General features: G+C 44.0%; 1 protein-coding gene across 1 annotated transcript; it reads right to left on the reverse strand.

The window, feature by feature from the left end:
- Positions 1 to 582: 582 nt before the first annotated feature.
- h3f3c (H3 histone, family 3C) lies at positions 583 to 9,972 on the reverse strand. The gene is made up of 4 exons (XM_060856061.1): positions 9,850 to 9,972; positions 4,631 to 4,783; positions 2,810 to 2,963; positions 583 to 1,295 (listed from the first exon to the last, which is right to left on the reverse strand). Exons 2-4 carry the CDS (start codon positions 4,756 to 4,758, stop codon positions 1,167 to 1,169), a joined length of 411 nt encoding a protein of 136 aa, XP_060712044.1. The 5' UTR covers positions 4,759 to 4,783; positions 9,850 to 9,972; the 3' UTR covers positions 583 to 1,166.
- Between the last annotated feature and the right edge of the window lie 948 nt (positions 9,973 to 10,920).

Below are 10,920 nucleotides of genomic sequence, written 5' to 3' on the forward strand. Positions count from 1 at the left end.
GGAGTGCTTACCTGCACAGCACTGGTAGCTGGAGTGCTTACCTGCAGGGCATTTGTAGTAGGAGTGCTTACCTGCACAGCACTGGTAGCAGGAGTGCTTACCGGCAGAGCACTGGTAGCTGGAGTGCTTACCTGCACAGCTCCAGTAGCAGGAGTGCTTACCTGCAGAGCACTGGTAGCAGGAGTGCTTACCTGCACAGCACTGGTAGTAGGAGTGCTTACCGGCAGAGCACTGGTAGTAGGAGTGCTTACCTGCAGAGCACTGGTAGCAGGAGTGCTTACCTGCACAGCACTGGTAGTAGGAGTGCTTACCTGCAGAGCTCCAGTAGCAGGAGTGCTTACCTGCAGGGCATTTGTAGTAGGAGTGCTTACCTGCACAGCACTGGTAGCAGGAGTGCTCACCTGCAGAGCACTGGTAGTAGGAGTGCTTACCTGCAGAAGTGTCAAATTGATGTCTCTGTATGACCTTAATTAAGGCCATTTCCTACAAAATGCACACTTATCCTCAAAAGAGAAACATCAGGTGAGACACAGTTCAAGCCATAAGCAATAGCCAACTCCCATCAATTAATGACCAGCCAAATTTAAGATTTACTTTTTTTCATATCTATTTAATATTACTTTTCATGGGAAAATTTTGAAATTACAAAGATCAGAATCAAACATCTTGTGACATTTAAGGTTGCAATAGAAAAAAAACATATCATGCCTACCCCTAGAATGCAGAATTATCAAACATAAGTGAAAAAAAACGCACAAAAATAAAATGCATTGTGATCTGAATGCATATCTTACAGATTGCTTGATAGAAGCAGGTCCGAGTGTTTCCTGCTCAGAGTATTGTACTGTAAATTAGGTTTTGTTACAAAACCATGTATTGTATAAATTCTCCCCTTTATTTTAAAATGTTTGCTGGTATGAAAAAGAAACAAATTTTACAAAAAACACCACGGAAAGTTAGTTAACATCACAACAAAGATTCCTTTTTTATCCCCCGGACTTACAAATACAGAAGACCTAAAATCTCTTTTTGAAACGATGAAGATTATATGCTCGATGTTGCAGCCTACTGTGAATAGGAATAAGAAAAAAAATGATAGCCTTTTGCTAATAATACAGAGGACCCATGGCAAAACATGATTTTTCGCTTTTTTTTCTCTTTTGCTTTTAAGCACGTTCCCCTCGAATACGGCGTGCCAGTTGTATGTCCTTCGGCATGATGGTAACACGTTTGGCATGGATAGCACACAGATTGGTGTCTTCAAACAGGCCAACCAGGTATGCTTCACTGGCCTCCTGCAAAACAGGGAGGAAAGCAGTCACTGGATCACTCTTATGGGCTTATCTCAGGTTAATTTTGGGTGAACTAACAAGGCAAGAGTACAAAATGAATGGTAGGACCCTAGGGACCAGTGGATCTGAAGGATGTTGGTATGTCTGATCATAGATCTGTGGAGGCAACAGGACAGCTGGACAAGGTTGTTGTGAGGTACTTGTCTTTATTAATCAATACATTGAATACAAAATCAGGGAAGTTATGATAGAGCTGCATAAGATATTAGTTAGGCTACAGCTGGAGTACAATGTGCAGCATGGTATAGGAAAGATATGATGGCACTAAAGAGAGTGCAGAGGAGATTCACCAGGATGGACTGATTTAAATAAGAGACTGGGTAGGCTGGGAACGTTTTCTTTCGAGCACAGAATGCTGAAGGGGGACCTGATTAAGGTGTACAAATTCATGAGATGCATCTGAAGAAACTTCTCCCCATAGAGGCATCAACCAGCAGGCATATATTTAAGGTATAGGAGAGGGATTAGAGTGGATTTAACAGAAAATATCACCCAGTGTGTGTTGGAAATCTGGAACTCACTACCTGAAAAGGTGTAAAGGTGGGACCCCTCACAACATTTAGATGATCATTTGAAGTGCCATTGCATAGAAAGCTATGGATCATGTGCTGGAAAAGGAGACTGAAATAGATAGGTGTTTGGTTATTTTCAAAAACATGTGGATGAAAGTCTTCCTTCCATGCTGTGTATCTCTATAACTCTACGACTGAAAGTTCTCTGTACACTTCTGATGTATCAGAAAGCAAGCAACCAGCTACGCTATACAGAACCAGCAGCACAGAACCTCGCCATTTAACCCAAATAGTTTATGCCAAATACAAGAGCAGGGAGGTCATGAAGGCTTCATCACTCATCTCATTAGCAGTTTTCCATTCCATTGCCTTGTGTTATTAGGCTTCATCCTAAGTGAATCTATACCATTTGTCCTCCATGTGGCGTCCTCTTAACAACACAATCCTCACCCAACAGCAGAGGACTCAGAGGCCCTGGAGCATTTCAGCACTTCAGCCTCTTCGTCACTAATCTTATTCTGAACCAAGGTGTGTTTACTTGCAGAGTCCCAGCAGCAGGTGCTTACCTGCACAGCATTGAAATGCATACCTGCAAAACACTGATAACAAGAGTGCTTTACCTGCAGAGCTCCGGTAGCAGAAGTGCATACCTGCAGAGCACTGGTAGCAGGAGTGCTTACCTGCAGAGCTCCGGTAGCAGGAGTGCTTACCTGCAGAGCTCCAGTAGCAGGAGTGCTTATCTGCAGAGCACTGGTAGCAGGAGTGCTTACCTGCAGAACACTGGTAGCAGGAGTGCTTACCTGCAGAGCTCCGGTAGCAGAAGTGCTTAGCTGCAGAGCTCCGGTAGCAGAAGTGCATACCTGCAGAGCACTGGTAGCAGAAGTGCTTAGCTGCAGAGCCTAAACGCAAATGCTTATCTGTAGAGCCTCAGTAGCAGGTGCTTACCTGCAGAGCCCCAATGGCAGCACTCTGGAACCTCAGATCAGTTTTGAAGTCCTGTGCGATCTCGCGCACAAGACGCTGGAAAGGCAGCTTTCTAATCAGCAACTCTGTGGACTTCTGATATCGCCTGATTTCACGCAAAGCTACAGTACCAGGTCTAGTAAAGGAAAAAGAAATATTAGTTACATCTAGTCTTTATTAAAAATCTACAATAGTGGGTCTTGCAACCAATTATACATTGAAAAATACCTTGATTGTTTGTTGTATAATTTCAGTGACATCACACTGTAAACTTTTGCTATAATTTCTGTGCCTTACAATTGTGTCCTCCACAACTACCCGATGAAGGTGCGGCACTCCAAAAGCTAGTGCTTCCAATTAAACCTGTTGGACTATAACCTGGTGTTGTGTGATTTTTAAGTCAGAAATACTGGCACTTTGATACATGACTCTGGATGAGGCAATACTAAAGTCAAGACCTGTTCATATGTAAATAGTGCTGTCAGAAAGTTCCAGGACTTTGACCCAGTGACAGTCAATGAACAGCAATATATTTCCAAATCAGGATGACATGTGATTTGAAGAAGGACTTGCAGGTGGTGGTATTTCCATCCTCCTGTCGTTCCTTCTAGATGATTGGGATTGCAAATTTGAATGAGGCTATCAGAGGAGGCTAGTGAGTTAACATCTTGCAGATGGCACAAACTGAAGGGATGCCAATCAAATGGGCTTCTTGAACTTGTTGAGTTTCGAGTTGTTGGAAGTGCATGCAATGAGACAATTAGGGAATATTCCACTTTCCTCACTTGTGTTTTATAGACAGTGGAACTGAATGGTGAGTGGTGCAAATATGAAAACTAAACAGACTCCCAGGACTATGAGTGCTGCTATTTATACATGTGGCAAGATGAGAACCTCTCAGTTACGCTCCAGAAATGTTAAATCACAGAAGGATATTTCTTTTAACACCAAAAATGTGGCATGGGATTTTCTTTTTGTTAAAATCAGATTCAAATGTCCTGTGTGAATCATCCTTGCTCTGGAGCTGACGTGACTTGCCATTATTGGTAAAGCCGTGTTGTTAAATAAGTAGGTCCAGCAGCACAGACTGCTTTACTGCATGAGTGCCTCCTAATGCCTCCAGTGCAAGTCTGCCCTAACATTAACACCATTTTTGCAAGATCTCTCCCAATAAGATCGATAGCATTCATTGTATTTAGGACCAATTCAGTGCTGTTGACACCACATTCTGTCTTTGGAATTCTCGACCCAGAGGTTGTGTGTGGTAGCTCAATCATTGAACTTGTTCTGGGTCCTAAAGACATCAAGATAGATGGGGGTAGTGGGGGAAATAGCATTGAGGTAGACAATCAGTCATGATCTGTTTGAATGGTTCGATAGGCCAATGGACAACCCTTCCCTAGGTTCCTAAATGTTCCAAGACTGGTCCAAACCCAATGACCCCTTCAAAACCCAACTTGTATAGTAACACTGCAGCCTATCATTCAGGAACAGCTTTCAGTGAGATTCATTTGCAAGTCATTTTCTGGAGATCAACATCTAAGTCCATCTGCCTGCCTAACTTTCCTCTCATCCACTCACCTTGTTTAATAAAGGTGCAGGTTCAATGAAAGTCTAATACATAACTGATATTTTACAGGTACCTCTATGTGTTATCCTCTATAAGAATAGGGTGTCAGTCTCCAAAACAGAATAAAAAGCAGGTGAAACAGTGCAGTGACCAGTGGGATATCCTCACACTGTGACCCTCCTTTCAAAATGAACACAGCAGAACCTAGACAATGCCACAATTATGAAACCTGCCTGTAACGGTGGGGTTTCTTCACTCCACCAGTGGATGGGGCACTCTTGCGGGCTGCCTTAGTTGCAAGTTGCTTGCGTGGGGCCTTGCCTCCAGTCGATTTACGAGCTGTCTGCTTAGTACGAGCCATTGCAACGAATTTTCAAGCCAAGGTGCTGTGCAAAAGGCAAAGGGAGAAAAATTCAACATAGTCAGCAAATGAGAAACTTCCGAATGCTGCAAGATCATATAAACTTTGCACTGGGAAACAATGGCAGAGTTAGTGAGGAATTGACAAAAATACGAGGTACTTGAAATGGAGCTGGCCCACAATAATAGCTCAAGATGTAAAGTTAGGTGTTATGAACAATTCTCTTGGAAAATAAAATGGAAAGTAGCAAGTTTGAATCCCAGCATCTCCTTCATGCCAATCAACTCAGATTTAACAATTATTGATATTGCCACTAGGTGGAGGCTGCTCATCATAAATAAAAATACAGTCCTCCCGCTGATGTTAAGTTGCTCAACATTTGTGCAGTTATATTCTGCACACTGGGGAGAGCTGGTTTGGAATTGCTTTGTCAGCTTTGCTACTTTGCAACGATGACTCTAATCCAACTCTAAAACAAACAAAAAAAAGGGCAAATTGCTAGCAGCTATAACTATTTATGCAAAACTGAAAGACAGGTGGTACAGTGGTTAGTACTGCTGCCTCACAGCGCTGGAGACCCGGGTTCAATTCCCACCTCAGGCGACTATGTGTGCAGTTTACACATTCTCCCCGTGTCTGCGTGGGTTTCCTCCAGGTGCTCCGGTTTCCTCCCACAGTCCAAAGATGTGCAGTTAGATGAATTGGCCATGCTAAATTGCCTAGTGTTAGGTGAAGGGGTAAATGTAGGGGAATGGGTCTGGGTGGGTTGCAGGTCGGTGTGGACTTGTTGGACTGAAGGGCCTGTTTCCACACTGTAAGTAATCTAATCTAATCTTAAAAAAAAAGGGGATTTTCTCAGTGTAATCGTTTTCACAACTCTTAAGTGACTAACTTGTTCTGTCATATTCATGCATAACACATATAAACATACGTAAAGCTTCAACTCACAAATAACTTGTATTTATCTAGTACCTTTAACATAATGAAACTCTCCAAGGAGCTGCAGAAGAGCATTGCAAGGCAAAAGTTGGTACATGAAGAGATGTGGGGCAGGTGAAAGTGGGAGGTTTTAAGGAATGTCTTAAAAGAGGAAAGGAAGCAAAAGAGGAGGAGATGGGTAGGGAAAATTCCAGAGCTTGGAATCTAGGGACTGAAGGCACTACCTCCAATGATGGAGCCAGAAGTAGAGCATCAAGGATATCTGAAGCCAAATGCTACAGGTAAAAGGAGGAGCAAAGTCATAAAGGAATGTAAAGATAAGAATAAGTATTTTAAAACTAATGCATTATTTAAGCAAGAACCAATTACATCAACAAGATTCTGGATGGTTTGCAGAGAAATGCCCAGCAATGCAAAATACAGGAAATTGATAAACAATTATATCTCTAAATACCTGCAAACAACTATGTAAGGAAATTCAACATTACAGAACAAGAAACAGGTCAGTGATTAAATAAAGCAGGCCTTCCAAAAATAGGCTTTTTCTAATACATACAATAGGTGGTTACTTCTGTTAACTGTCTTTGGCAAATAGATTAATAATAGAAAAAAATGGCCTGTATAAGAGACTGTGGGACTTTCAAAGGGGATGCAGTTCTTGCACCAAAGTGATCCAGAGCAATTATGCTTCTGGTGCTAGTGCCAGACAAGTAAGAAGGCAGCAGACTATGTGCTGACAAGATGGATCCACCATATTCTGCTGTAAATAGGTGCTCAGCTGAACGCATACACATATTTATATACAAATTAGGAGCAGGCGACTTGCTCCTTGAGCCCATTCCTTCACTCGATAAGATCATGGCTGATCTGTTTGTGTTTCAAAATCCACATTCCCACCAATGACTTTTTATTCCCAAGACTAACAAAAATCTATTTCCTAGCTTAACAATATTTAATGTTCCTGCCTCTATCGCCTTCTGAGGCAAAGTTCCAGTTCAGAACCTCCAGAGAGAGAAAAATCACCTCTCATCTCTTCTAAAGAGCTGACAGGGATGTTGAGAACTGAGAGGGGTCAGAACAGAATAGATGGGAAGAAACTGTTTCACTTGGCTGAAGGATCGAGAAACAAAGGACAACAAATGAAGGCAAATGGTAAAAGATATGTCAAAGGTAGTATAAAGAAATTTTTTTTACATGGCCAAGTGATTAAGATTTGGAATGCGGTAGCAAAGAATGTAGATGAGACAAATTTCAGTTATTGCTCTCAAAAGAAAATTGGGCCATCATCTGAAAAGGTATGAAATTCTTCTGCTGATTTTTTTTTCAAGAGTTCATGACCCATATACATTGGGGAATCCTCTTGATGGAAGGGAAAAAGGAATAAAATCTCTCACAATTAAATGGGTTATGTGCTAATCCTCCAAATAAGTTTCTTAAAAAGAAACTTCAAAGTTGCAATTATTGCCTCCTTGCCAAACCTAGCATTTGCAAAGTTGATCTGCGACTAAGAAACATCCTCTTCCACAGTACTTTCAAATCTAATACAAAACAAAGAACTGCAGATGCTGGAGATCTAAAACAAATAAAAACATAAATTGCTGGAGGCATGCAGCAAGACTAGCAGCATTTGCTGAGATAGAAACAGAGTTAACATTTCGAGACTAGAAGGGTCACGGGATTTAACACATTAGTTTTATTTCATTCTTCACAGATGCTGCCAAACCTTACAAGTTCCTTCAGCAATTTATGTTTTTGTTTGTTTCACTTTCAAGCTTCCACTAGGAAAACTTGACCAACTTGATCCTGACCAATAGGAACGTCCATTGTATTATGCTCACGAAGCAGTTGAGATACAAAGACATATTTGTAACAGTGACCAACACTGCATTATTTTCACTTTGCAAACTGCAAAGTTGAAAGAAATCATAGAGTCACTAGAGATGTACAGCACGAAAACAGACCCTTTGGTCCAACTCATCCATGCCGACCAGATATCCTCAACTAATCCAGACCTGTTTGCCAGCACTTCTATAGGTGGCACGGTGGCTCAGTGGTCAATGCTGTTGCCTCACAGCACCAGAGACCAAGGTCTGAATCCAACCTCGAGTGGCTGTCTGTGTGGAGCTTTGATTTGGACATGCCGGTGTTGGACTGGGGTGTACAAAGTTAAAAATCACACAACACCAGGTTATAGTCCAACAGGTTTAATTGGAAGCACACTAGCTTTCGGAGTGACACTCCTTCATCACCCACTCCCATCTGATGAAGGAGCGTCACTCCGAAAACCAGTGTGCCTCCAATTAAACCTGTTGGACTATAATCTGGTGTTGTGTGATTTTTAATTGTGTGGAGTTTGCACGTTCTCCCTGTGCATGCATGGGTTTCCACCCACAGTCCAAAGATGTGCAGGTCAGGTGAACTGGCCATGCTAAATTGTCCATAGTGTTTAGGTGCATTAGTCAAAGGGAAATGGGTCGGTGTGGACTTGTTGGGCCGAAGGACTATTATATAATATTATTAAAGGATTGGACACTCTGGATGCAGGAAACATGTTTCCGCTGATGGGTGAGTGCCGAACCAGAGGACACAGCTTAAAAATACGGGGTAGACCATTTAGGACAGAGATGAGGAGAAACTTCTTCACCCAGAGAGTGGTGGCTGTGTGGAATGCTCTGCCCCAGAGGACAGTGGAGGCCCAGTCTCTGGATTCATTTAAGAAGGAGCTCTCAAGGATTGTGGAATGAAGGGTTATGGAGATAAGGCAGGAACAGGATACTGATTAGGAATGATCAGCCATGATCATAATGAATGGTGGTGCAGGCTCGAAGGGCAGAATGGCCTATTCTTGCACCTATTGTCACACTGTAGGGAATCTAATCGCATCTTACATTCACTGATCAATTGATAACGTTCATTATACGTTTTTCCAGTCTTGACTGCATCTGTTCTTATGACAACTGATCCGCATCATTCAAAGACGATGCTGAGTAATGTAGTTCATTGTAAGGAAATCAATATGCCAAGGGACGCAAAATAGAACTACAAGGCTCAGAGTTCATGGCAGCCAACACAAGGGTCCCTTGCCACCGCCTCCACTACAGGGAGGACAGAAAAGGACTACAACAACCATGATGCAAAGCGGTGAGGTGCGCATTCACACACCGTGAATAACAGCAGCCAATTGCGCCCCGTCGACAGCAGGTGAGTAACCAGGATTGGCAGAAGGCGCATGATAGACATCGCTGTCGCGGGCCAATCAACGCGGCCGCCGAGGAGGCGGGCGGCATGCCGTCGCGGCGGGATTCGTCGAGTAACCAGGGGCGACCGGCGGCGGGTGATGGACGGCGGCGTGGGGCCAATCAGCGGAGGAGGGGCGGGGCACGTGGCGGGGTCTGGGTAACGGACAGCGAGCGGTGTCCAATGAGCGCGGCGAGCGGCGTTCGGGACGGCGACCAATTGCCTGCCGGGATGGGCGGTACTGGGCGGGCGGTTTTTTTTTAAAGCCCGGGGTCGGTTGGGCGGCTGCGCAGGCCAGTGCGAGAAACATGAAGGCGAAGCGATGGCAGAAAAAAGGGGGAAGAGCCGAATGCGGCGGGAGCGGAGAGAGAGAAAAAAAAACAAAAGCAAGCGACCAAAAAAAAACATGACAAACTCTCGACCAATTCCTCTCAGAGACCGAAAAAAAAAGGTCTGAAGAGAGCTACAGAAGTTTTTTCCCCTCAACTGAAGAGAACCTTTTTTTTATTATTTAGTTTAATTCCTCCAGTGGGATTTTTAAAAAAAATATTTAATTTCGACTCGCGATCGGGCGCTGAGGCGGTTCCCCCCCACCCTTCCCTTCTCGACGGTTTCCCGTCGACAACTTATGCCGTAAGTTTTTTTTTAAAATTTCGTTAACGAACAAAACCCTCCCGTCAAAAAAAAATATTTACCCCCCCTCCAAAAAAATATATATAAGCCCTGGTAAAAGTCCGGCGGGTGAGAGAAGGTAAGGAAAGGGGCTTTCCCTCCACCTCGACACTACAGCACCCCCGGGGCCCGGAGGAGGACGATGGGCCCGCGGCGGTTTAAACACACTTTTTTAAAGGTGGGGGTGGGAGGGAGACAATATTTTTAATATATTTTTTTTAAAAAATAAAAGGGAAAGCGCACCTCTTTTGTTTTTCCTTTGATTTTTTTTTCCCACGGAAGGAGAAGCCGAGTCCGGGTCTGACCGAGACAAAAGGGCCGCCGGTCTGTGGGGCTGAGAAAATGGCGGCCGCAGAGGGAAGGGGGGGGAGGGGTGGGGGGGAAGAGAGGGGGGAGGGGAGGGGGGGTGACCGGCCCATAGTGCACCGCGCGCCCAGGCCACCAGCAGAAAAGAGGCCCTAAACTTGGCCAACTTTGCCCACCTCTTACCACTCACCCTCCTTTCTTATGGGTTTTTTTTTTAAAAAAAATCTTTTTTATGGAGTGTTTCGTTTTATTTTGGTCTTTGTTTTATTCTTCTCTCCACCAGCCACGTCATGCTGCTTCACCCATGCAAAGCAACTCATCTGAACCTGCCCCAAAACGCAAAGTGTTAAGACCGTAAGACACAGGAGTGGAAGTAAGGCCATTCGGCCCATCGAGTCCACTCCGCCATTCAATCATGGCTGATGGGCCGAATGGCCTTACTTCCACTCCTGTGTCTTGTGGTCTTAACTTACCACTTATGGTCTTAACTTATAACTCCACTTACCCGCATTCTCCCCGTCGCCCTGAATTCCTCGAGACATCAAGAATCTATCAATCTCTGCCTTGAAGACATTTAGCGTCCCGGCCTCCGCTGCACTCTGCGGCAATGAATTCCACAGGCCCACCACTCTCTGGCTGAGGAAATGTCTCCGCGTTTCTGTTCTGAATTGACCCCCTCTAATTTTAAGGCTGTGTCCACGGGTCCCAGTCTCCTCGCCTAACGGAAAAATTTCCTAGCATCCACCCTTTCCAAGCCATTTATCGTTGCAGGATACTGCTAGACTTGCTGAGCTTTTTCAGCAGCTTTTGTTTCTGTTTAACAGGGTTTGCGGATCTTTTGGTTTTTAAACAGTTTCTCTCCATTTTGCATTTTTTGGCCTTTTCGTCTGCTGCTTCACCCATGCAAAGCAGCCATTTTCTCTCTCTTTTTGATCACTTGGCCCAACTTTCTTTTATTTTTGTGGGAGGTACTGTGTTTTTTTTTAGTCTATGCATGTTTCTGTCACC

The sequence above is a fragment of the Hemiscyllium ocellatum genome, chromosome 47 (assembly GCF_020745735.1).
Source record: "Hemiscyllium ocellatum isolate sHemOce1 chromosome 47, sHemOce1.pat.X.cur, whole genome shotgun sequence".
NCBI lineage: Eukaryota > Metazoa > Chordata > Chondrichthyes > Orectolobiformes > Hemiscylliidae > Hemiscyllium > Hemiscyllium ocellatum.

What these genes read in the sequence shown, in the direction of transcription:
- h3f3c (XM_060856061.1), bottom strand. Translation starts at nt 4,758, where the DNA reads ATGGCTCGTACTAAGCAGACAGCTCGTAAATCGACTGGAGGCAAGGCC. An exon ending in AAGAAACCCCACCGTTACAG is followed by an intron (nt 2,964 to 4,630) that starts GCAGGTTTCATA and finishes TTCCTTTACTAG; the next exon opens with ACCTGGTACTGTAGCTTTGC. An exon ending in CTGCCATTGGGGCTCTGCAG is followed by an intron (nt 1,296 to 2,809) that starts GTAAGCACCTGC and finishes CCTGTTTTGCAG; the next exon opens with GAGGCCAGTGAAGCATACCT.